The following is a 27,197-nucleotide window of genomic DNA, read 5'->3' as shown; positions in this document are numbered from 1 at the left end:
CAGCCAACCAAGTTAGTCTTCTTCATTCCCTTTAACTACCCATATTTCACTTAAAAATTAAAAACGAAGCACAAAAGCAGCACACATAGATGAGATTTGGATGCAGTGTGTAGGAGTTGCCTCAGTAACAAGCATATATACTCACCACCTCAAGTGGCAGTCTGGCAGTCCATTCTTGCAGCAATTTTGCTCCAATTATGTGATTTTTTTCACATCCCCCCAAATTCCCACCCAACAGACATTAACAATGTTAGTGAGAGGATAGTGCATGTGACTTATGTGACTATAAAAAATGCACAGAAATAAATTCCATTGGGACTTTCTTCTAGCATAAGATTGTAATAAGGGAGATATAGATAATATGAGACAAAGTGATTGGGTAAGTACGAATCACAGGATCTGTCTTATCTTAAGCAAGCTTCTTTGAATTGCTTTGCATGGGAAAAGAATTGATGTGATGGTGGTACACAGTGTTGCAATTACATTAAACTTTTCTGTGGTCATTTCCCCACTAACAACTTAACAGCATTTTTTTAGTCATCTAAGCAAAAGGGGACAGGCATTATATCACTTCCATGATGGCTAGGTGGTACTATAGAAATTGCTCTAAGTCACTAGTGGGGAAATGGCCTTTCTTAAATCTTTAGTATATATGTAGCAGGTAAGCAGTATAGGTCTTAGGAATTAGGGACAGATGCAGAGAGGAATTATGTGCCGGAATGAGAGACAAAGACACAGAGGAATGCTATTGTCAGGATGCTTAGATCCTCGCCTTCTTCTAGTTCTGGATACATACGACATTCCAATCCAGTTTATATTGAAAGAAGAGAAATAGATCCAAGCAGAGACACTATTTGTTCTTGTGAGGATGACAAATGTTTAACTGAATGTGATTTTGAGCACTAATTGAAATGAGTTCATAAAAATAAAAAAATCAGTTTTCCTTACCATGTATTCCTAAAAAAAATCATAGGTTTGGAAGGGACCTTGAAAATCCAGGGCAGGAGTCCACAGACAAATAACTGTCCAACCTTTGCTTGAAAACCTCCAGAGATGAAGCCCCCATGAATCTCGGTCAGGACATTCCTCCTTATTTTGAGTTTAAAACTCTCTGTGTAAAGCTTCCACTGATTGGTTCTTGTCCTATCCTTGCAAAAATAAATCCACACCCTCTTCCCCTTGGTAGCCCTTCAAATATTGGAAGATTGCTATCATATCGCCTAAGTCTTCTCTAACCTAAACATACCCAGTTCTTTTAAACAGTTCTTCATAGAATTTAGCCTCCAAGCCCCTCACCATCTTTGTTATTCTTTTCTGCATTCTTCCCAGTTCTTCAGCTTCCTTTTTGTATTGTGGCGACCAGAACTGGGTGCAACATTCCAGGAGTGGTCTGACTCCTGGAGTAAAGCAGTATAAAGCAGAGCTATCACTTCCTATAATCTCAATGCTGTACTTCTGCTGATACAGCCCTAGAGAGAGTCCAACATATAATGGATGTGACTGTAATCACTGTAGTTAAAAATACAGTCTGCAACATTTTGAACATTCAATCAACATTTTTACATTTTTTACTTTTAACCTTCTGCCCTTAATTTTATTACTTTCAGTATATTTCTAACCTTTTATTCAACTAGTGGGATAGCCACATCACTCAATGATGGGCATGACTAATGCAAACCACAAAAAGTGTTTTCTCGGCTTTATACTTTTGTTTGTTGAACCAGCTGAGGAAATCAAACAGGCTTTTCTAGCAATAGTACTACTTACTTAAGGCCTAGATAAAGGTTAACCCCTATATCCAGTTCAAAGCAAGCACACACCACTAAGTTCAACTAGCAAAGATCTAGTTTGATATGTATTTATTAAACAGCAGCAAACAGAAAAAAAAACTGGCAAATATGGATGAAAGGCAGGCAAAAACACAGACTGAATAACACGCAGCAATTTACATTATTTATATCAAAAGCCACAGTACTTTCCAGAGCTGCTTAAAAATACTATCGAAAATTAGCATGGGTAGTCCCAAAGGGAGTGGCCTTTGATTATTCCAGTTTTAACCCTTCTGTGTATATAATGGCAGCAAAATAATGAAGGAAGGGAGAATACCAGGTGATCCTTCTGTTCTGTACTCCTAAAGAAATATTTTGGTGCATTGGGATGATGTAACCAACACATGTAAGCTTTCATTCTTTCATTATGCAGTGTTGAAAAGGAGTAAAAAATAGCCAAAGAAATTAAGGCATGAGATAAAGAAGAAAAAATCTAAATCTGATTTATCCAAACACCATTCACTATACTTCTGCATATCCCTCTATCCTGGCAAATCATTCTTCCATTACCTCCATACTGCTTTTTGTTATTTAAATTTCTTCCCTTTCACCACCACCACTAACATGATGGAATTCCCCTTCCTTTTGGCCCATTCACTCTTCCTCCATATATGTATCTGTTTTGCAGTTTAATCCTTATTCATTCTTTATGACCAAACCATCTCAACCGTTTTTTTTAACTCGATCACGCTCGTATGGAGTTCACCCATTCATATTTGAGCCTTTGTCTCGGACTGGTGGGACTTGTTCGGCATCTGCAACACAGTAATTAAATAGAAACAAGATTATACAGCTCTGTGTATCTTTAATCAACAAATCAAAAAGTTTCGGAGTCAGTAAAGATAATTTCTATATGAAGGTACGCTTAATGCATTCCTTTAATGCATTGAACGCGGGGCAGCCTCGCGCTTTTATATAAAAGAAGGGCGCGGTTCGAGGCCGGCGGGAAGGGAGTGATGATGTGGCATCTTCAGCATATATTACGGTATTTTCTTGCTCGGGCTGCTGGCAAACTACATTCCCCAAGAATCTTTGCGCTAAAAGTGTTGCTATTGTCACGGCCGCCATCTTGAAATCTGGGCCGCTATCAAAATTTGGCTACTCCTGCAGCATCTTTCCCGCTCCTGAGGCAGCCTGGGGGAAAGGGGGACTTAGTAGCACGGTTCAGCTTGTTGGAGGAGGGCGCTTTTGGATACCGAAGTCGCCAGTAGACCAGCTGTTGGGTTCGGCCGGAGGGGTGTGTGAGGTTGGAGGAGGGGCGTTTCTGGGTCAGGCTGTTCCGTGGGGAGGGGATTATCTGGTTCCTCCCATCTGACCCGGCTGGGTTAGTGATGCTTCGGTCAGCTAAAACCAACGCAGCCGGGAAATAGTTCCTCCGGCGACCAAGAGAGAGAAAAGAGAGGGGAGGCCCCGAAGGAGGAAGCTGGGGAAATGAGGGAATCCTGCCGGATTTGCGGTCGGGAACTTTGTGGCAACCAAAGGCGCTGGATCTTCCACACCGCAGCGAAGCTGAACTTGCAGGTTTTGCTCTCGCATGTCCTGGGCAAGGAGATTTCCCGGGATGGCAAAAACGAGTTTATCTGCAGCAAGTGCGCCTTTATGTTGGAGCGCATATATCGCTTTGATACCGTTATTGCCCGCATCGAAGCGCTGTCAATTGAGCGGTTGCAGAAGCTGATGCTAGAAAAGGACCGCCTCAAGCTGTGTATCGCCGGAATATACAGGAAGAACAATGACGAGCCCACCGACGAGACGGCGGACGCGTCTAGCCTGCCGGATCTCCGCTACTCGGCTCTCCTCCAGGAAGACTTCGCGTATTCAGGGTTTGAATGCTGGACAGAGCCGGAGGAGCGCGTTGGGGACCCACAAGCGTGCCACGCGGCAGAAAGCCGTCCTAGGCGGTGTCGGGGTTGCGCTGTGCTGCGCGTTGCGGATGCTGACTATGAGGCAATTTGCAAAATCCCCCGGAAGGTGGCAAGAAATCTCTCCTGTGGATCATCCAGGTGTTCTGCCAACGTTTGTAGTGAAGAATTACCTATATGTGAGCCAGTGATTGCTGACTTGCTAAGCGTCAAGGCGAATTTGGATGAAGAAAGCGTGGAAGGGGAAACTCCCGAATCGTCTCTTGAGTCGTTGGACGCAACCGCGATAGCCGGTGCATCACATCCGAAAGATGAGGAAACGGTAACGGACGCAAAGAGGAGCACGGCGTGTAACTGTATAAGTGACTGTGGAGCCCACAGCTTGTCACTTCAGGGCAACAGGTTAGAGGTAGCCCTTAGTTTGGTGAAAGCTTTTGACTGCAAGCCAGTCCAGAGTCCCAGGGGGAGCAAGTTGCCTGTTCCTGTAAAATCAAGTTCTCATTGCCAGGACTTCGATAAAAGCTCTTCTTCTGGCTTCCCGAATGTGGTGCTGAAATCTCAACCTGGTTTTGCTTTAGCTTTTCCCTTGGAGATGTCTGATCTTCAGGAATTGTGGGAAGACTTGTGTATGGATTATGTTCCACTTCGAACTAAGGTAGAAGATTATTTCTGCCTATTCTGCCTTTCAAAGCCTTGAATATTGTCATCCTGTACCTAAAACTCAATTTTGGCTTGAGATTCAATATTTTTGTAATCCACCTACAGTTTACTACTTGCTTTCTTCACCCATTCTTGTTGGCTTCTGAAAATTTTATCTTCATTTTCTGGTCTTTTTGGCTGGAGTTTTTTCTCCTTTAGCCTTGGGTTATTTTTGCTTTGTAAATGACTAAAATTAATGTTATTTTTGTAGACGTACTCTTTTCTGCCTTACATTACTCTTATATTTAAAAATAAGAATTATCTCTCTTTTTTAGAGATTTCTTCTGGAATTGAGTTTATTAGTCCAGATTTGTGCTAGCTGTGGTCTGATTAGGATTTTCACATAAGAAATTGGCATATCTTCTGGTTTTTTAAAAATGGGAATTAGTAGCAATTGTCACAAAGTATCAACTGCAGACTATCCTCACTGGCATGCCCGATATCATGTGCAAGGAGACTGCAGTTTATTATGAATTTCATTGACTTTGCTAGCAATTCAAATTTTGTAAATTTTATTTATACTTTAAGTGGTTATACTTAACAAAGAGTACCTCTAACTGCATTTATATAGCAATAAATGCTAATTTCGGTTACCCTTAGAAAGTAGAGAGATGCTTGTAATTACAGTATAGCAGCCAATTTTCCAATGACAGTACTTTCTTTTCAGCAATTTTGTTTTATTCTAGTTTGTTTGACAATAGAGAACTCATTTAAATTCAGATTCTGTTAAAATCGTGAAGTTATAATTATTCCGTAATTTGTGGAAGAGAAGCTGCTTTCTATAGTTTTAGTATTATGTATGCACAATCCTTAGTATTCATAGAGAAATCCTACTGAAGTCAATAAACAAGGTTGCAGTCTTGCTTGAGATCATATAACGCTACAAAGGGCTACTGATCTTAAACTGGTACGTGATTATCTGTATTGATACCTGATCTAGGGTGAGTTTCTTAAATTGATCACAAATAAGAAAAAAGGAGGGGCTCACACATAGGCTGAAAAAAAAATCTGTTTGGGTAATATAATGGCCAAAATGATAGATAGATAATTGATTAGTCTTATGACCATATCAAAGAAAATAAAATAAAGGTAAAATGCAAGGTCTATTTCCAGGATAAAATAGGTAAAAGAAAATACAATAATAAAATACCTATGTTCTAAACACAAAGAATCAACATTCAGATAAATACAATGGTTTTACCCTGATCTGTTCAATATAACAGATTCTTAGCGGACATTGTTAGGTTCTGCTAACAATGTAGCCAAAATATTAGAGTACAAGCTGCATTCCATTAAAAAAACTAGTTAATTTTACTTCTGTCCTGCAGAGAGATATTCCAAAGATATGTTAGTGAAAGGTGTCGCTATCTAGGCCTGTGCATAATTTATACTTTGAAATGATTTGCAAAAACTGCCTTCAAACTTCTCTGCTATTTATTAAAGAAGCTGAATATTTTTTAGGCTTCCTCATAAACCAGGAAAAAAAAAGATAATGATGCTTTAAGAAATCCACTCAAGTTCAACAGCTTGAAGAAAGTTGAGTTTTGTTAATAAATGCTGCACTTTGCCTCTTCCAAGCAGTTTTAGTTAAATGACATAACAACGAAAGATAAAGAAGGCACATATTTCAGCAAATACTATTTTTCTTATTCTCTTTGTCTCCGCAGAATATGTGTGATGTTAATCAGCAGCTAACTTACTGTAAAATGTCATTCAGTGAAGAGGAAACTCTGTTAAATAATACAGAACTTATGGAAAAAAGCTGTTCAAATGCTATGAATAAGGTATTTATTTAATTTCAAAAGTATTGTAAATTAGCTTGGCTACAACAGAATTGTTTTTACTTGTAACATCTTCAGTCAGTGTGCTGGCATTTGCTGGCATATGTATAGAGAAGCTAGGATACACCTTCCTGATTTAGTGCAGTTTTGGCTTTTAAGGTTGGAGAGAATTAAGCAAATACCTTAGAAGTCAAGAGGATCTTAACAAGCTGAAACATTGTGCAAAACCCAGCAAGACGAATTTTAACAAGGACAAATCAAAGGCATGAGTATCGGATGGTGGGGACAGCAGTGCATGAAAAAAAAATCTGGGGTGTATTGGTAGCTGAATGAACCAACACTGTGATGCAGCTGCAGGCGAGGCGGGGAAAGTATAGACATACATCTTCTGGAGTTCTTCCTAATCCCTTGACCAGCAGTGGCCATTGGAGGTATCTCTGTTTTCTTCTGTGTAAAGAAATCTTGCATGTTTCTGTACTTCTGCCTTTTGTACTTGTATATGTGCACTGGGCAGGACAGGGCAAAGCTGCTTATACTCAGGGTCACATGTCCAAGAGAAGGGGTAGGTGAAAATAGAACAGTTGGCAGCATTCGAAGAAACAACTTCCATCATAGGGATGCAGAGGAGGAATATTTTCTTGATTGAATTTCTCTTCATACTCATTTTTTCTTTTCCAGGCGTCTCTGACTACAGTATATCAAATGTTGTCCTGTTCAATTTCTGGAAAGTTAGGCTGCTGGTGGAGAGACAAGCAGGCAGAATCCAAAGCTATTTGCATAATTTCTTTCCAACATTTTGTTAAGTTGGAAAAGCATAAAAAAGCAAATGCAGTTCTATGTTGCATCAATAGCGTAGCGTTGGAATTAAAAGGGGTCACTGTTCCTGTTTATTCTCGTTGGTCTGATTGCTCCTAAATAGTGCAGCTAGTTCAGAGCACCACATTTTAAGGACATTGACAAATTGGAGCTTGTCCAGAGAGAGCATTTGTATGTAAGCCAGAACAGTATTATTGCATAATACTGTACAAGTAGTATTGTGTAATGAACTTGAACCATTGTGTATTTAACTTGAATCATTGTGCATTTAACTTGAATTTTGCTACAATAAGCTCCGTTTTTAATTATGGGTTGTCTGTAACCCAGGCTTTCTTAACCTGGGGACTACCTTTACAAGAAATTGATTTTAATTGGACATCAGGAAGAAATTCCTATTGGAGGTGCTTAAACATAGTGGCTTTCTGCATTGAGCATGTTGTTGGAACAGATTATCTCCAAGATCCAACCCGTACATTCATATAGCAGTAATATAGAAATAATACAGAAATAATTTTTAAAAACTGTCAATCCGTACCATAATTTTTTTTGTGCCTTTAAAAAGGCATATTGATGATGTCTTAAATAAATGCCGTTCAGGCTTATTTGAAGGTAAGTAGCTATAGAACCATCTGGGATTTCTGGTGAAAATTCAGCTATTCTGAAGTTTATTTTTTGGCTCAGTTACAAAAAAATTGAGTGAGTTTATCCTTAATTTATTCTTCAGCCATTAATTTCCCTTCTCTTGTTCATGCTATCTGAAAGTTAATGTATTATTTTTTAAAATCAAGATGAAAGCCTTGTTGTATATAGATTATCTCTCACTAAATTAGCAGATCTCTCTGTGTAAAACTCCTATATGGAAATCTAAAAACCTGCTATAAGCTAATGTGCCAACAGTGTGCACATCTTCTTTCCATAAGTATTTCCATAACTCATGTGGACTATGAGTCTATGTTTATGCCTGTAATTGTGCAGGTTGAAAGCAATATTATGGGGATTATCCAGTAAGCTCAGTTAAGACTAGTGTGTAAGTTCAGGCCCCAGAAAAACTGGCGTCTGGCACATGAAGAAATTACATAAGTCTTAATTTTCTCCTTAATTTTTTCCCAGCTCTGATTTGGAGTAGTTTTCCATCATGTTTTGGTAGCTGACTTCTAAAACATATTAATCAATTGAGGAATAAAGCATTTATTGGATGCTATAGATAGAAAATTGACCAAAAAAAATAAATGCTTAGACAACCTTTTGCCATTTTTTGTGCTGTTCAACTTAAAGCTGTGATGAGCTCTTAAAAGAAAAAAAGTAATGCTCCTTTTGGTGTCAGAATAGAATATAATGATTACCTTGTTACATGAATCTGGTAATATTTTCCTTTATTCATTTCTTCATTCCCTTAATAGAAAAATATTATTGTTATAGAATAAGTGTATACTTGCAAGGCTATTGGAATGAGAGGAATCGTGCACTCAAATCAGGCATCAGAGCAAGCCAGAGATTCTTGTAGTTTGCCTTTTACTCTCCCCTGAATTTGCATATATGTAAAATGTCTGTGTGTGCAGAAGGTAATACCTTTTCGCTGAAGTATTTACATGCTTTACTGTATTTAGTTATATTTGTGGTACTTTGTAGTCAGAAGACAATTTGCTGCTACTTCACCTTTTCTTAATCTCAAAAACCTGTGGGTACCTACTTTTTCTCCAATTTGATTATATATTTCTTAAATCTACTTACTGAGTAGATGAAAATACATATGGATCAGAGCTATTTGGACAACAGAAAAGGGCAAATGTGGAGGGCCCTGAAAACTATACAGTATCTGGCGTTTAATCTGCAATTATATGAGCTACAACGTTGATTTCAAAGAAAACCTATAATTCTCAGATTTCTTTTAAAAACCCTTCAAATTTGGAGGGCTGTAATTTTTCATTGATGCAATGATTCACTGCTTTAAAACAGAGAAGCAAATACAGAGAGGGGTTGGTGACAACTCAGTAGAATATTAATATTTACCTACTATAAAAATAAAAATTAATGATATAAAATATGTTTGTTTATGGTTTTCAGCAGCTGCAAGAGAAATTGAATGAAATGAATTTTGAACTGAAATCTGTCCAGCACACATCCAAGAAACAGAATCACATAATCCAGAAGTTGAATGAGACGTTGAAGAGCAAAGAAAATGAGGTTTGTAATTCTTTGAAGAATAAATGCTGATACAGATCTAATGACTGAAGAGTAATTTTCTGGCAATTGTGAGTAACAGATGCTTTCCTCTCAGCCTATAATATTATTTGCAAATGGTCAAGTACTTGATTGAAATCACCTCCAATAAATGTGTCAAGGTATAGTGATACTGAAAATACTCTTCGCCCATTTAGAATTGCCACTTGCATATGTTCCCTCTTCCCCAGGGTTTTCATAAAAGTTATTTAGCAAGTGAGATATTACTAGTGTCCTGAAATAAGATAATTTCAGCTGTCATTTGTTGCAGTTTAGATAAGATCTGCCTTCATATATAAGAATGCCTTAATCTTACAAAAGAAACTTCCATGAATAATAATTTTAATACTGTGAACAAGAAATTGAGTTATGGTATAGCAACAATTGCTTTGCAATATATATGTGTGTGTGTGTATGTAAATACATATCACAATAATGCTTTAAATATATATATAAATATATAAAGCATTATTGTGATTATTATAAAAATAATTACAAAATACACTCAGCATTAATTTATATTTTGATTAATATGTTTCAAGGGCACACTAATCTTCATAATCAAACAAGTGGTCAACTATAGAACAAAAGTAAGAATCTGTTGAAATTTGAAATTATTCAGAGCAGAAAATTCTTAATGCATAAAAGTTCAACTTTTGAGCCAACTGTTAAGCTCATATGCTTTTCTACAACCACATGATGTTAATAAATTCATTTTGGCAATAAATAGAAAAAATATGGCAACAAAACAACTTTTCTCAATAGCTGTCTAATTTTTGAAAATGCACAATGATTGTTGACACTTGGTAGTTATTCCATAAAGATAATCATGTGGTTTTTAAGTTTCCTGTTATAATTAACTGTTTTTTATCTTCAAAAGGACATGTGGATTGTAACTTGATGAACTCTTTACATACCTAGCACATTCCTAGGTCCCTAAATATGCAAATATTACTTTGCAGATTTCATACTTTGGTTGTAGAGCCTTATTAGCCATTTACAGTTGTATTATCACTGAACTAGCACCTGTTTCTCTGTTTTCCTGTAGAGGAATTCTTATCCTGGCAGCTTTACTTCTGATATAAACATTTCAAGCTGATAACTGAAATGCTGCTAGTTTCAAGTCCACACTCATGTTTCCCCTTGAAGAGAAACATAACACTGTCATCAGTGTCCTTGAGAAAATGGCAGCAGGAGAGAGAATTTTTTTTTTTTTTTTGCCTGCGCTCAGTCATTACTGACCCTGCAGTGACTGCTTGGACGAGTCCTTGCAGTTTTCAAGGCAATTGTTTCGGAAGTGGTTTGCCAGGGCCTCCTTCCTAGAGCAGAGCCCAGCTGGCGAGTGCAGGAGGCAGGGTTTCCGTTGCTTTGCGCCCTTTTTCGGGCGAGTGCAGTTTCATGCTTACCGGCAACTGCTCCCGACTCCCGTGCAAGCGCCACCACTGGAGGTTATGTCTCCTAGACGATTGAAAGACAATCTTTTTCTTCTGCTTCTGGTTTGCTTTCTGATTTCAAATAGCTTGGTCTTGTTTCCTGTAGTGTGAAGAACTGAATCATGTGATTCAAAATCAGACTGAGAGAATAGCCAAACTACAAGACATGCTACATAAGAGCCAGCTTGGGCAATTACAGGTATGGCTGTTTCTTGGATTTTTTAAAATTAAGATTTTTTTTCTTTATATCCCCCAAACATTTGAGTTTACAGGTTTGTTTTTTCTTTTGAGTTTTACAAGATGATTAGCTCTAAAATATAATGTATACTAAAAACAAAGGAAATTTCCCATTAAATCCAGAAAAAGTGCAAAATGTCAGCTAAAACATTTCCAATATTGACGTAGATGATACAGTAGCATATTATAAGATGCAAATATTTTACTTTTCCAAAGGAAGAAGGTTAAATAATTGGGTATTTTGGAAGCTAATTCTTTATCTGTTTATAGCCAATAATTAAGGTGAGCAGGTAGAACAATAGTGATCTACTGTCTACAGTAGAAAGTGTACAGTAGAAAGAAATTGATAGATTTGCTAGTATTCAAAATACTTCAGGACTTCATAGTGTGTAGAAATGGTATGAAGACAATGCAACTATTGCTAAGAAGATGGTGTTTTCAAGAAATAATTGGGTTCCTAGTCCATGGCCTAGTTCATCAGTATAAGTGGCTCTGAGGCAGGGATGGTCTGCACCTCACAAGGGTAGGGAGAAATGTGTTCGGCTAGAGCCTTGCAAAGCTTAATAGAATGGTTTTAAAGAAGGGGACAGGAGACAAGGCACAGACCATAAGGTACATAGCTGCATATGGCAATGGAGGAGTCACAAACCTGGAAATATTATCTGGAAATCTCCAATTTCCAGTGGTAGGGAGATGAGTCAACAATGACATCCGCGGGTTCCAGTGTCTATACACTAGTGCTCAGAGAATGGATAACAAACAGGAAGAAGTAGAAATCCTAACATGGGAAAGCAACAATGATCACTTAAGTATTAAGAAACCCAGTGGGATGAGAATCATGATTAGAATATGGAAGTCAGAGGACATTAATTATTCAAAGAAATAGACCCAATAAGGAAGGGAGGTGAAGTGACTTTGCATGTAAACTGGAATTATAAAAGTGGAGCAAGGTGGATGATTTATTGGTTGCGCAGCTATATGCCACCAAATTGGGTTTGAATTTCAGGCCCGGGCTGTGACTATCAGCTGCTGCCAGGAAGTTCTAACTGCTTCCCTTTTTTTCCAGCTGAACAATTGCCTTTATTATCTTTTCTTTGATAATAGAATATGCCTGCAGATCTTCCTTATATTTGTTAAAAAGCCAAATTAAGGCTTTCTTAGCTTCCAGGCAATCTAAATCAAACCAGTGCTTTGATCCTTCTCATGGGATATGAATTGAATAAGAGGGAATGTGTGGTTGGCTGGTATGGTTCAAGTACCACCTTTGTTTTTCCTGTTTCCTTCTACTGCTGGGAAAAAGACTAAAAGAAGCAACAATTCTGTTGCTGAGAGTGTGAATGATAATGGCAGCTGCCTTTATTTAGTAAGTCATCTACGGCCATCCAAGGACAGCTGTCCAGATCATTGAATTCTGCACAGCTTCACATGAAGACTCTGAAATATTATCACAATTGTGGAGATCTCTGATGCCCTGTGATACTCAGAGTGCATTTTTAAAACTTATGCTAATGTCAGCATTTTACCGATCAGTGATTTCTCTGCCTGAACTGCCTCGGTTCTGTTTCCTACTTTTGTATCTTATTAGAACTCAGAGGGCTGTTCTTCACTGCAACAGAAACAACAAATAGCGTTTCTTGATGTACAGAATGCCCTTTTCCTCACTCAGTTGGAAGTGCAACAACTGAAGTGGGCCCAGCAACAAAAGGATCGCCAGTTGGTTGAGGCCAAAAGGACCAGCCAGTTTCTAGAGACAGCGTTGCAAGAAGAACAGCTACAAAAAGAAGCAGCTTGGAGACACAATAAGGTACAGTGTGACCTTATTACTTATATGGAAGAATCTGGGCCTAGATGGGTCAAATAAACTCCTCTTCTCATTGATTGCCCAAGTAGCTTCAGTATTTCTCTTGTTATATTTTCAGACTCAAAAAATATGCATTTGCATTGGAACCTGCCACCCCTTCACATAAGCAATATTGTAGAAATTTCACACAACTGATTTGTGGTAACTTAGTCTGGCCATAGTTGGTATTTTTTACTATGTGATGTTCTTGTGAACACAGCAGTTTAACCCACGGTTGTTTTATTTTGCTTGTTTATTATTGTATTTACATCTTGCTGCAATCCAAATAAACTCTTGAGGGTTTACCTGAAACAGACATATTTAAAATATGAATGGTAAAAATTAGAAACAATTAAAACAAAATCAAACCCAAGGAATCCAAGGAATCAGAAATAAATAAATAATAAAGACTAAGTCCAGCTAGAGTGCTCTGTGGAACAGCTCAGTCTTCAGCATCTTCCTAAATGCCATCTGACCTCCACTGAGAGAACCACAGAATCAGTGCTGCTACTGAAACACAGTGCCTTCTGGAGTCAGCTCTCTTTATTTCCCCAAAATGAGAAATGGAGAGTAGTTTCACTCACAATGGCCTAAAAGTCAGGCCAATTCTGATTGGAGTAAGTGGTCTTGCAAGTACCCAGGTGCCAAGTACTGGTCAAAATCAGTACTTTAAATTGCAGCCAGAAGCCAAGTGAAAGCCAGTGCAAGACCTACAGATAAGTGTTAATGTGCCCCCAGTGTCAGGAGTCTACATACTGACTGCTGTATCTGGACACACTGTAGCATCCAGAGTTTTTTTAAAGGCAGCCTCATATAGAGTGCATTGCAGTAGCCTATCCAGGATAAGTATTGAAACAAGAGCAATAATGGGTCCCAACAGAATTTTAACAATATATTCACTTGATAAAATATTCTAATGCGTGCATACTTCTCCCGATAAGGAAATTCTCTCCCTTATAATTTAATTAAAATTTCAAAGACAGGAATCTTCTTTTTTTCTCAGAAGCTCTCTGACATAGTAATAGCAGAACAAAATACACACGTAGGGAAAAGGAGAAAAAAGACTAGAACAAGTATTGGACTAATGAGCACATGGAACTGTTACCAGCAAGCAAACAATAAATCTTAGTGATTGATAGCAAAAAAGAATAGGTGTTGGCACAAGAATTCCCAATAGATAATGGATTCACTCCCTGTTCTTCATCCTCTCTACCCTTTCGCAGTCTCTGAGGCTCCATAGTTATCAGATAGATGACTGCAAGTAATCCTCAAGTTACGACCATTTGTTTGGCAATCATTCAAAGTTACAACGATGCTGAACAAAGGAACTTATGACCAATCCTCGAAGTTCTGGTCATTGCAGCACCCCCATGGTCATGTGAACAAAATTTGGGTGCTTGGCAACCAGCACTTACCACCAGTTGCAGCATCCTGTGGTCACATGATTGCCATTTGCATCCTTCCCTGCTGGCTTCCCCCAAGCAAAGTCAATGGGAGGCTGGCAAGGAAGGTCGCAAGTCGCTGGGGTAATCTTTCTTTGCTTGTATGCACCCTGCACCCTCTTTCCTCAGCCTCCCTGCAGTCGCACACATACACCCTGAATCCTCTTTCCACAGCCTCCCTGCAATCACACGTGCCCTGTGCCCTCTTTCCCTGAACTCCTTGTTATTGCACTCACACATGTGCACCCCACGCCCTCTTTCCATAGCCTTCCTGCAATTGCATGCACCCTGTGCCCTCTTTCCTTGGCCTCCCTGCAATTGCACACATGTATGCACACACCCCAGTGCCCTCTTTCCTTGGATTCCCTGCAATTATGCACACATGCACATGTACCCCATGCCCTCTTTTCATGACCTCCCTGCGATCGCACACATGCATGCACCCCATGCCCTCTTTCCCCAGCCTCCTTGCAATCACATGGACCCTGCGCCCCCATTCCCGGGCCTTTCTGAGCTTACACTGCACTGAGCACCCCCTGCCCAGCCTGTGCTGGGCCTCCCAGGGCCTCCCCTACTCCCCTGCGGCATCCCCCAAGCTCCTTATCTGGGACTCCCTCTGCTTCCCACTTAATGACCTGCGCATCTTGGGTTACCATGACAACCAGGACTGCCCGGATTGCCATAATTAAGCAATGTGGTCAATCCCAGTCCCAATTGCAGTCATAACTCAAGGACTACCTGTAGTGAGAAGAGTTCACTCAAGGGGGAGAACTTTCCAGTACTGTATCAGTGCATTATTAGAGAAGTGATCTCTTGGAGAAGGTATGAACTAGGATTTCTCAACCAAGGTTCCGCGGAACCCTAGGGTTCCGCAAGAAGTCCCAAGGAGTTCCTTGGGAGACTCTGATTTATTTAAAAAAAGCAGAGACCAAAGAAAAAGTCTCCAACTTCCAACACTGGGTTGGCCCGCTAGAGTGTGTGTGGACCCCAGGTGGGGGCAGAGATTGTGCACTCGCACGCAAGTGGGGAGGTGAGAGAGGAGGAGCCAAGGAGTGAGGAGGAGAGAAAGGAGAAGCAGCAGGGGGTGAAAGACCATGGGAGAGAGACGCTGCCAGGGCCTCTGTGCTGGGGTCTCCTTGCCAGCACATATCTGCCTTTCTGCAGATCTGGGGCTGGGCTGGCCCAGGCACCAGTGGCTGCAGGCACATGCCTGCCTTTCTGCAGGCGCAGTGGCCCAGGGGGGGTCTGTCTCAGGGTGGGCTCAGGAGATCAAGGACTGGGTGGCACCAGCAGCAGCAGGAGCCACCTACAAAGGCGGTGGCAGGGGGACAGGGAAGAAGGTGGGGGGAAGGAAAAAGTGGTGGTGGTGGTGGTGAAGGCTTTGGCATCAGGGTGCCAAGATTTCAGGAGAGGTTGAGGAGTCCACATATTAAGGGAAAGGGTTTTGGAGGTTGCAAGGCATCAGCTCCCCTCTAGTTTTGCAAAGGGGTCCTTGGGAGAGGAGGGGGGGGGAAGAAAGGAGAAGCTGGATTTGGGGAATGAGGTGCTGATGGTGCAGGGAGAGGGGAGGAGGTTGGCTGACCTGACTCAGGGTGCCAGCATCATCTGTGTCCCTGTGAAGCATTTTGCAGTTATCATTCATGACAGTTTGATATATTGCTCAAAAACTGTATATGCCCTTAAAAGTAGCCCAAAATAGTCACCAAAAAACAAAAACAAAACCACAACCTGCAGAGGCCAAAAATTTCCCACAACTGATCTCCAAAACTCAAGTTCGGCCCAGAATTGAGTATTTGTGCAGCAAAAAACAAGCACAGGTTTCACATTAAAGAGGTGCATTTCATTCTTTATTTTTAGTTTAAGAACATGTTAATGCATATATACAGGCCTACACATGAAACAAATATAATTTGTAACTTCTGGCCTATGTTTGAGCCTGAATGTGCAGGGGTTCCCCAAGGCCTGAAAAAATATTTCAAGGGTTTCTCCAGGGTCAAAAGGCTGGTATAGGCAAATGCCTCTTGACTATGCTTCTTAACTATTGCATAGACTATGCAAGACTATGCTTCTTGACTATTTTTGATCAATTAGTTTCAGCAATAAAGGTTCTCTGATTCATTTAAATGACATGCAGAGGAGAGAAACATAAGCCACAGAATCAGTTAATAAGTTCTCTCAGAGAGGAGAGGAAAAATTGTTCTAAGGAAGAAAAAGAAGAGATAGGTCTATATATATTACTAAACACACAAATAACATTAAGTGTATCATGATAAAGACAAAAAGATGGTTAATAAGAAAACCAACAATGTTTTCTATAACACCTCATTAGTGACAACAGCAGAATGGCAGCAGACAAGGCTGCCCAAGGACTACAAGGGGAAAGAGAATGTGTGTTTCTGCTTGAAATGGGCAATAAATGTCTTTCTAATCCCATTTATTACTTATCACCCAAGTTTGCCTTTTAAGTAATGGGAGAAAAGCATTACATGTTTACATATCTTGCAGCTGTTGACTTCAGAAGGAAAGCACTACTTTAGCATCAGTACAACTAAAGGCAACTTACAGTAGGTCTGTTTCGCTTATGGATTGGGGATAGATAAAGGCAACAGCATAGGAGCATGGCAAAAAAAAGATGTCAGGGCATGTAGTAAAGGCCCAGCAAACCTTTAGGAGAAGATAAAATCACATGACTTCCAGAACACTACTTTAAACCAGAGTGGGAAACTTTATCTTTAAGATGATGGCAAGGCAGTCTGCATGTTATGAAGATCTTTAAGATGGCAAGGCAGTCTGCATTTATGAAAGCATTTTTACAACATCACACTGTGTTTCAATGCCTTGCTGCTCATCATACAAAGAAAGTCATCTATTGAACCAGAACCTAGCCATACTGTTGAAATTACTGGTTGAAATTAATATTTTCCAATGGTTTTGGGGCATTTCTGACTCTCAAGGATGGTTTTAATTCATCCTGGAAAAAGTCTACTGAAGGAGATGTGTGCAAGTTTGAATTCCTTTCTCAGCTCTTAATTTCACTTGGCTCAATAGGACTAGAATAATGGTTAAGGAACAAGCATTGCTTCTCCTCTCTTTAAGAAGAGTGTACAGCGGGGTTTATAGCATCCTGCTATTTATTTACTCATGTGAGGACATGTGTAAACTAAAGAAGAGGTTTTATTTTAAGATGCAGTGGTTTATTTTTGGTTACCAGAGGGAGAATTTGTTCAACTTGACTGCTTGTGAGAGCTGGGAAAAGTAAAACTGATGGATCATGTATTAACTTTGAGGTATTTTAAACAATGTGCATAACTGAAGTTCTCTATAATGTGTGGAAGCTACAACAATGTTGCTTAAGTTTTGTCTACTTGCTGTGCTTTCAGAACAGAGGCTACTAAAAATGCATTAGTGGTATGGACATTGAATTCCTTGTTAAATATTCAGCTGTGGATGATCTAGTATAATTTTCTCTTTCTCCCTTATTTTGATTTAAATATTTCTATCTGATCTTGGGTTGTAATTAAATGTATCACTCCCTAACCTAACTCTATTTTTCTATTAATTGTCAACTGAGGGGCTTTTTTTTCTAATTTGCTGCACAGCTAATGAAACTTGTGTGTTTCTTTCAGGAATTCTGTGCTACACTTCAGCACTTAAAAACAGATTTACAGAACAAGAATGTGCAATGTTGTACTTTAGAAAAGGAAAAATTGTTGGAGATGCATAGACAAGACCAGAAAATTAAGCATTTGACACACAGTCTAGCTTGCAAGGAACAGCTTCTACAGGTGAGGAGCAGACAGGGATGGGCTTTTAAACTCTGACTAGTTGAAGGCCATCCCAAGGGTTTGGAGTGGCAGGGGAGAAGAAAAAGAAAGTTTGAATAATTGAAAATTATAATCAATAAAGGCCTAAGAACCTATTTTGTAGAGGCTGTTCTATTAATTGAAACTGAAGAGTAGTCACTTCCTTGTGAGATGGGCGGTATCTAAATTCAAATTATAAATAAAAAATAAATAAATATAAATAATCACTGCATAATCACTTTAAAAGCTCTTTTTTTCAGTAGAAGGTAAGATCTTTCAAGCCATATGTAATATGTACATAGTTTGGCTTCTATATCAGACTGGAATATGATCAATGGCAATGGCAATTTTTAAAAGATAACTGAACTTCAGAATTTAGTTACAGACTGGCAAACTAAATTGATGGGAAGCATTATTAAAACAGAAAATATTTTATTTATTTACCTTATTAAAACAGTCATATGGCTTCTACAAAGTTAATATTCTTTTTTATAAAGTGTTTAGAATTTTCTGAAGGGGTCAGTATATGAATAGATAAGCATACAACTTTTGCTACAACTTTTAAAAGGCAAATTGTAGTTATCAAGTTGTAGCCATCAAATAAAAAGTTCTTTCAAGAGAATAAGAAAATTTGGTCGGTTCACATATTGAAGGCATTCCATAGAAATGTGTATTAGGACCAGTTCTTTTTACCTTATTTACAAATTATAATTAGGAAGAGCAGTATTATGCTAATAACATCCAATTACTGGATTAGGGTAATTAACCTCAAATGGACAGTGAAGATATTCTCCAAAACTGGGGGAATGGGAAGAGATGCATTTTCTATTGTATTGTAACAAGTGTAGGAAAACATACAAAATTATTTGTTTTTATGTAAGAAATGTATATGCCTCTTTTCAAAATGGGAATTACCTAATAAAATTATCTACAGAAATGTCTAAAAAAATAAAGTGAAACAATTCAATTAAAAGTGGAAACTGTTAACAATAAAATAATTGCTGTTTATTAGAAGACACTTTACAGTAAAATAAAAATTTGGAATTAAAAAATCTTGGGAAAAAATGTATTAGATCCTGAAAATACCATAGGGAAGTCACTAGATACTCATGGCACTTCCTGATAGAAAAAATGTATACATTTTCTTATAGATTATTGATGGTTCTGATAGGCCTTCTGTTTTCCCAGGAATCTAAGGACCTCTTACAGTATCAACAGAATTTGGACAAAAATTCTACAACAGCTGATAAAATGGTACAGAAATTGCAACAACTAATTAAAGATAAAGATGCTGCCTTGGAGGTACTTACAGAGACATCTAGGAAAATCTCTTGATTATTAATTTTTGTTTATGTTTGTGATAGACTTTGAGGCACTGTACTCCTTTTCTTCCTATGTGGGATACAGGAACAAGATGCCAGCTTAATTTTTTAAATTAGGTGTGAGAGATGTGTTTCTCTGATTTAGAAATATGCAGCTGTTCAGTTCCAAAATGGAAAAGGTAATTCTGGGGTATGAGCATGTTTACTGCACCTGCCAAGGCCTCCTTAAAAAAGCTGCAACTTGAATGGTAGCTGCTTGATCCCAAGAAAATATGTGTTTGTATTAAGGAGATGGGACAATCTTGTTGCACTCATGTTAGTGTTCCCTTAAGCTGAATGCATATTTTCCTTGAAACACACAGCTATTGTGGAAGTCCAAGAAAAAGTAACGCTTATTTAAGAAGGTTGTGACAGGTGCAGCAAGACCCCCAGTCTGATTATTTAACTTTTTGTGTCTCATTATTCATGCGATTCTTTCTGGGGGTTGATGGGATTCTATTATAGCAAGCAGTAGATGAGAAGTTCTCTGCACTTGAAGACAGAGAACAGGAACTGAACCAGCTTTGTTTGTCCATGGAAGAGCAAGATCATGATTTGAAAGGACTACGTCAAGTTATTTCTGGCAACAAGGCTACCATCCAGGTAAATTGCCACTCTAAGGGTAATTGCTGTGGTTACTTTATAGGCCATGGCTTTCTGCCCACTAGTGAGATTGAAACTAAAATGCAGTTGTTTTCCACAGCCATGGCTTGAGGTTGACTTGAAGCAGTTCACAGCTAATACTTAATTTTTAGTTCAGTTATATATAGCTGAGTTGGCAGGCCAATGATTTATCTATCCGGGCATGCCTATCCTGACTTGTGACAGTTTTGTAAGATCTCAATGCTATATAAAATTCTTTTTTTTTTAACTATATATAGTTATATAAGGTTGTATATAACTTTATAAGTTAGGGAAGACAATCTAGTGCTCTTAGTTATTTTGGACTGAACTACCATGAATGCCAGCCAACATGGCTAGTGGTAGGGGATTGTAGAAGTTGTAGTCCAAAACAGGTAGGGGCAGTAAATTGCCTATCTCTGCTGTAAGAAACTGAATTTGAACTTGAATGAGTACAACATGATTGCTTCACCATGGAATTTATCCTTTGTCCTAATATGATTTTATTTATTTATATATATGTCAAATTTGTCACTGCCTATCTTGTTGAAACAACTCTGGGCAGTTTACAGCAGAGACAAAATTCATGATTGGCTTTAAAACCATAAGAAGGGTTTGATGGAATCAATACTGATTATTTTGGGCATCAGGAAATCCAGAAAGAGATTTGATTTGTCCCATCTTGAGCTATTTGTTGTTCATGTTTACCTTAAAAGTGCCTAGAGAGCTTGCTGAAAGCCAAGGACCTGGAACTAGAGAAGCTATTAGCAGCCAACCAGAATTTGCAATGGCTGATCAAGAATATAGAAGCAAAATCTCACAGGTGGCAATCTGAACAAGAAGGAATTATCCAGCAGCTGCATGACAGAAGCAAAGAAGTAGAGGTAAGACTTGTGATTCAACTTGTTAGAAAAGAAGCTGGAGAAAGGAATCAGCAGTTCCAGACCTGAGAGAACAATTATGTCATCTTAAGATCTAGAGCACAGTGGCCGGGATGCATAAGAGATACTATCCCAGTTTGTTAAATAGCTCTTGCAATGGTACAGATATGGCTTAGGCATTTTGATATTGTTACTGAAACAGTATGGTGTTGATGGAGCATTGCTATTAATGTTTTCCAGTTAGGTTAGCAGCAAAACAGTACGGGATGGAAGGCTGATCTCATCCAGGCTTATCTTTGTTGTTGTCTCAGACCCTTTCAGCAACACTGCTGTGCAATCTGGAGCCTGGACAGAGGGATGCTGTGGAAGCCCTGCACCTCCACCTTCAGCAGAAGGATCAGATCATAAAAGAACTCCTAAGGGACAAGAGCCGGCAAGTTGTAGAACAAGTGACTGAGCTCGAGGACTTACTTCAAGCTCTGAACACTAGAGAACAGCAAAGCCATGTAAGTGAAGCAGAGTGAATGAGCAGATCAGTCTGATCATAGAATCACAAAAGGAAAGAATTGAATGGAATCTTACATATCATTTAGGTCAGCTTCCTGCCCAATGTTGCACCTTCCCCTATAGATGACCATTCCAGCCATCTATGTATTCTTGTTCAGGCCTTAAGAAAACTTATTCATGGGTTGAGGAGCCTGATATAATCAAATCACAACACAACCAAGAATCTTGCTGTTGATGATGAAATTTTACCATTATCACATCCCTGGAGGATTCAGCAGAGTTATTCCAAGTACCTTCTGGTGGAATGTCCAGAGGCTATAGCCTGGATATCATACTAACAGAAACTGTTCTGGCTAAATGGGAGTTTTATGTTATTTTATTTGCTTTGTATAAAAATGCTTTTTATGAACTGAAGATGGACAAAAATCTTGGAGAGACAAGGGCTATTAGATATTGTTTTTATTCTTTGTGGCTGCCTGAATGACGAAGGTGGTAAATGCTTGTTGGAGTGTGTTTTCATCACCTCTCAAGAAAGGTGCCATGGCTGTGGTACCCATTCTAGTTTTTGTTTTTATGCTGATTTGGATTTCCTGATAATTTTGATTTTTCTTTTAAATTAGTGATGACCAATAATATTTTTACATTTTTCTGTAATATTGGGAACAAACTATATTTGTCTGGTCAACAAAGTGAGTGTGTGTGAGTGTGTGTTTATAAATATAATATTAAACATTTTTATGGTGACCCATTTATTAACTCCTGCCTTCCTTTCTCCTGGCCTTGTTTCCTAATTAGATACATTCCAAGAAAATTGCACAGGCACTAATAGAGAGAAATTGTGAGCTGCAAGTCCTGCATCAGCAACTGATTAGCCAAATTCTTCAACAGAAAACGGAGACTTCTACTGCTCAGTTTGTACCACAGGAGGACTCTATTGAAGTAAGAGTGTTTGGGTTTATGGGGCAGCACAGATAAGTATCATGATACTCACAAAGATGAGTATCAGGCAAGCCACAGATGGCAAGAGGCAATGATAGAAGGCTCAGCTGGGTGAATCTTGAATTGAAAGAAAAGGGCGGCAAGGGCTAAACAAATGGCAATCACAAGTAGGGTTCTGTATCTAAGCAAAACATTTGGTGACTGTTCAGCATTGCTGTCCTTCAGCATTTACTGTATGTAGAATAGCTGAGATGAGTAGCAATAGGTCCACCTTTGAAAAGGGGGAATAGGCAGGTGTGTAGGTCTGTCAGCTTCAATCAATAAAGGAAACAATTCTAGAATAGGTTAATAAGAGGTTGGGTTATGAACACTTGAAACAATATATTAAGTACTTGGAACTGGCATGCGTTTATCAAGAATAAATCACACCAAAACAACTTTACAGGTAGTCTTTGGGTTACATCCATTCATTCAGCAATTGTTCAAAGTTACGATGGTGCTGAATCATTGGTTCTTGAAATTCGCAGTGCCTCCATGGTCATGGGATCAAAATTTGGGTGGGCTCATATTTATGACTGCCCCCCCCGCCACTGCCCACCTGCAGCACCCACCCACATTCCCTAGTGCCTACCTGTGGCACCCACCCACCTGCCCGCACTCCTTAGCACTTGCCCACAGCAACCCCCTGCCATCAGAAACAATGAAGGAAAACGATTACTTTTTATTTTGCATTAATTAAATTTGAAGGACAGGGAGTCTGCTATACCTAATTCACTAATTTATTGAATAGATGTTGATTCAGGTCCTTTGAGAATAAAAGTGATTGAAATCCCATAATGTAATAAGAATGAATGCATATCAAGTAATATGTAATAGTCCAGTAAGGCACTATTGATATGTGGGAGAAAGTTGCCCTAGGACACCAGGAGTTTTTATTGTGATTGTTTGGTTTTTAGTGTTTTTATTGTCTTGTGAACTGCCCAGAGCTGTGGTTCATAATATGGGTGGCTATACAAGTCTTTTAAATAAATAAATCAATTGGGGTCCTTTTTATTTGTCCCTTTCCATTTAGTTGATGGGGAAATTGTAGACATTCATTCAATGTTGCAAGCAATTTTCTCTTTAGGTTCAAGCTGTGAGAGAGAGGAGGGAATGATGACAGCTTTTATTATCATAGTGGTGTTGAAGTTCATTGGGATCATAAGGGAAACTGTTTTATGTAATAAAATAGAAAACCTGGCACAAATGCTACACTCATTTTGGTACCACATTAAAAAAATATTTGTAATGGCTTTTGAAAAGCATTTTTTAAAATTTAAATTTACAGCTTGCATACTGTTGATTTTGGCTTTAAGCCTCTTAATATGTTTAATTTTTAGGTATTTTTGTGCAGTGTACAAAACTGTGAGATTCTTTTAAAGTGAAGAGTGGTATACAAACATCTAAACTGAAGAAATGCCCTATTGCACTTAATATTAAATGCTAAGAACTCCTGCTTTCTAGAAAAGAATTTAATGTTGCAAATTTAGCCCATACATGAAAATCAGAAAGGCCAAATTTTTTGAATTTTCATTTTCTTTCCTGGAGGCTAACGAGACCAAAACAATAATGAATACTGTAGATGAGTAGGAGCCATGCTTCCTGGATAGAAGAATGTTTAGCTGGCATAATTTAGCTGGCACTGGTCTGGTCCTTCACAGCCAAATTGTTTTCTTTAAAGTTGAAGATTCTGTTCAAAATACATAAAATGTTGGTAAATAAGTATGCAAATTTTTATTCTAAGGCACCAAGGCAAGAAGGTTCTAGCAAGAGTATCCCAGCCATGATTTCTAACAAGGATGACAATAGATCCAAGTGGGATAAAGGTTGGTTCATAAACAATTTCTGAACAATCTGATCCATCTGTTAAATAATGTTTGTCTAAGATTAGTTTGCTTTCTCTTCAGATGCTTTGCAAACGTCTGCTAAACTCGAGAGGGAACTTACTAAAGCAAGAGAGGAGCTTGAATTGTTGACGCAAAAAGAAAGAGAAAGTAGAGTAAGTTTGAGGAATCCTGAGATATCTAGACACCACTTTTAAAACACCTAACTTTTTTGCTAGTTGTATATTGATCTGAAAGAGGACTTGTATATCTCTGATCTCTTTTCATGGAGAAAGAACCCATGAAAGCTGTAAGTAGGTTGAGCAGTAGGTTTTTTCCATTCCTCAGCTGCTGTTCACAGAACCTTAACCTTGCTATCTGTGAGTAATAGTTTAATGTTTACAGAGCTTTCAGCTTTATTGGGTTCCACACACTAGGAAGTGGCTTTATTCCATAATTTGGTTTTAATGTTCCTTAGGCAGAGATGGTTTTGGTTTTTATGGAGCAGTTTCTCCTCTTCTTATGAGACCCATGTAACAATGAGATTTGCAGCTCCATTTTTAACTTGGTTAGAAATAGTGTTTAATGCCTAACATCTATTCTTCCAATGAAAGGAAGATAGCTCTGGACTCTTAGACCATAGGATCGAAAATCCCATTATAGAAAAGGCCATTGTGCCAAATGGTTGGCCTATCACTATCAAGGGCTTTTGGAACTTCTGCATACAAAATTGTTTCCATTTGTTTTCTCCTGTCTCAACCCCATAGCTGGAACTCTCTGCTCTTCAGTCTGTGGTGGCTTCCCAAGAGGAGGAGCTGCAAGTTCAAGCCTCTGATATTGAATCTCTTACTAGAAGCATCCAGATCAAAGAAGAACTAATTAAGGTTGGGCTGCTTACAAAAGTATCTTCAGTTTTGTCTTTCTTTACAGTGTTTCTAGTAGTGAGCAGTGATTTCCTGTTTCTTTATCTGTTGACATTTTTAATATCAAATAGTTATAAGCAGTAGAATTTTTCACATAAAACAGACCTGTTTGTTTTGTCTTTAATCCTAGACCTGTACTACACTTTTAATTTGAAAGTTTCTTCTTTGAAAATTCATATCATTAAAGTTTTGAGCAATGTTGCTTACTCTGTGATGATGCAAGTTCCAGAACCCTGAATTGCTTTTCTTAATTCTCCAGAATACATTCTTCTTCATTTTCAGGACTTGCAGATGCAATTGATAGACCCTGAAGAAATGCCAGCAATTGAACGACTTACTCAAGAAGTTTTGATGCTTCAGGAAAAGGTAGCAAAAATGGAACCACAAGGACAGGAACCCATAGGAAACAAGAGGCAGCAGGTATGATTTAAAAGGCGTCTCTGTCATGTGCTGAATTCAAGCTAGCATGGCTTAAGCTTCTGTTCTGCCTTTCTTCAAAGGAAATGGGATTCTGTATATTGTGTTATTTTTATCTTCATGGCACTGCTGTAAAATACACTGAGACCCAGTTTGGCAGTTAAGGCACCAGGCTAGAGATCGTGAGTTCCAGTCTCACCTTAGGCACAAAGCCAGCTGGGTGACTTTGGGCCAATCCCTCTCTCTCAGTTTCAAAAACCTGACAAGAAAACTGCAGGGATTAATCCAGGCAGTCACCAGGAGCCAATCTGGGGACTTTTAGCAAGCTTAAATGTAGCAGTAAAATCTACACTTATTGCCAAGTGAAGTAGATTGTTCATGTTGCAGCTGCTGGTAATGTTGGAGGGCTTGGTAGCAGAGAAGAATCAGCTGAATGAAACCCTGAAAGTAGAAAAGCAGCTCTATTGCACTTTGGTGAAGTTTCATGCTCACTCTGACAGGTGAGGAGATTATTTATTCCCCTTCTCTAGCTGCAGAAAGTATTGGGATATATTTTCCTGTTACTCACTGCATATTTAAAAAAGATTGTAGGTTCAAAATATTGGAGCGGGGGTAGAGGGGGGTCTGTTTGTATGCCAATAATTTTCTACTCTTTTCTTCATGTCAACAGTTAGGTTAACCCTAATACGTAGGATCCATACTATGTGTTCAGAACAAGTTGGTAGATCTTGGTGGAACAACTTATATAAACTTGTCCTAATCTCCTTCCCTTTGTGCCTGGCCTCGCCAGCTCCAGACAAGAACAGACTCTTCAAGTAGAACTGGAGAAGGTCCAGGCACTCCGTGGACAGCTGGAAGAGGCCCTTGGAAGAAGCCAGGAGTGCCTGAGCAGGCTGGAATCATTGGATAGCAAAGGAGGTGGGGGAGCGTGTGACAATCCCGCCCAAGCATGCCTTCTGAGCTCTGGCCTTCACACTGCCCCTGGCACAGGACGGAAGCTGAACTAACAGAGCAAGCTTGTGTTGACACTGGGAGGGCTGATTAGTAGTTGCTGGAAATGGCATTTTCTGCAAGCTATGCGTGCATCATTCACATTCCTAGTATGGGCCTACCAGAGGGAATATAAATACATTTTAATTCCTTATTCCTTTCTAGTTGCACCCACTTTCTTTCTCCCCTCCCTTCAGTTTGGCTAAATAAAGATTATTCCCATCCCCCATTTGTGGTTAATTGTTATGTGCCATATTTTATAGAGATGTGGAGAGCAGGAATACGTTTTGTTTTTTTAATTTGCTGCATTTGTTTTGATTGTTTTGTTTTTATTGAGTTCCTCCCCATGTTTTCATGTAAGACATTTTTAAAAGTCTAGAAACAGCATAATCTTACTTTAGGTCATCTTAAAATTATGTGAAGAGCTATGTTCCCACTCAGGTTTGGCTTCATCAGAAACAGAGTATTCCCATGTTTTACCTGAATGTTGTACAAACTTGCAGAGGCACAATATATGTTCTATTTTATTGATTCTCCTTGCATAAAGTGGTAGCCTTGTTTTTTCTTGCCAGAAAAAATACCTCAAATGTCACAGTTCCTGGAGTTACATAAATTGGTGTGGTTTTATGCTTTTCACACTTATCCCAACCACTTTCAGAATTTTTCTAATTAGGTGAAGATAAATTACTACTTACCATTTGATTTTTCTGTGTTGATTTACATAGTCTTCCTTT

At 38.8% G+C, this 27,197-nt stretch overlaps 1 protein-coding gene across 10 annotated transcripts in view; it reads left to right on the top strand.

The window, feature by feature from the left end:
• Nucleotides 1-27,197, top strand: part of PDE4DIP (phosphodiesterase 4D interacting protein) — a 97,097-nt gene that overhangs the window by 26,091 nt on the left and 43,809 nt on the right. For 2 of the 10 annotated variants that reach the window (XM_007428892.3, XM_088128520.1), the window contains exons 1-17: nucleotides 3,246-4,346; nucleotides 6,058-6,174; nucleotides 9,052-9,171; nucleotides 10,747-10,839; nucleotides 12,463-12,681; nucleotides 17,786-17,944; nucleotides 19,151-19,264; nucleotides 19,789-19,926; nucleotides 20,661-20,828; nucleotides 21,137-21,331; nucleotides 22,128-22,271; nucleotides 24,055-24,136; nucleotides 24,218-24,309; nucleotides 24,901-25,017; nucleotides 25,339-25,476; nucleotides 25,861-25,973; nucleotides 26,264-26,391. In XM_007428892.3, coding sequence (XP_007428954.2) covers nucleotides 3,261-4,346; nucleotides 6,058-6,174; nucleotides 9,052-9,171; nucleotides 10,747-10,839; nucleotides 12,463-12,681; nucleotides 17,786-17,944; nucleotides 19,151-19,264; nucleotides 19,789-19,926; nucleotides 20,661-20,828; nucleotides 21,137-21,331; nucleotides 22,128-22,271; nucleotides 24,055-24,136; nucleotides 24,218-24,309; nucleotides 24,901-25,017; nucleotides 25,339-25,476; nucleotides 25,861-25,973; nucleotides 26,264-26,391 — 3,223 coding nt within the window. In that variant the 5' untranslated portion in view covers nucleotides 3,246-3,260. Of the gene's footprint in view, nucleotides 1-3,228; nucleotides 4,347-6,057; nucleotides 6,175-9,051; nucleotides 9,172-10,746; nucleotides 10,840-12,462; nucleotides 12,682-17,785; nucleotides 17,945-19,150; nucleotides 19,265-19,788; nucleotides 19,927-20,660; nucleotides 20,829-21,136; nucleotides 21,332-22,127; nucleotides 22,272-24,054; nucleotides 24,137-24,217; nucleotides 24,310-24,900; nucleotides 25,018-25,338; nucleotides 25,477-25,860; nucleotides 25,974-26,263; nucleotides 26,392-27,197 lie in introns of those variants that run through there. The other 8 variants (XM_007428896.4, XM_025167068.2, XM_025167063.2 and 5 more) reach the window with 8 other exon arrangements.

This window comes from Python bivittatus, unplaced genomic scaffold (genome assembly GCF_059951505.1).
Source record: "Python bivittatus isolate LINGU-HERP-01145 unplaced genomic scaffold, Pbiv_v1 ctg000700_np1212, whole genome shotgun sequence".
NCBI lineage: Eukaryota > Metazoa > Chordata > Lepidosauria > Squamata > Pythonidae > Python > Python bivittatus.
Note: the sequence above shows the minus strand (reverse complement) of the source record. Positions and strands in the feature narration are given on the sequence as shown.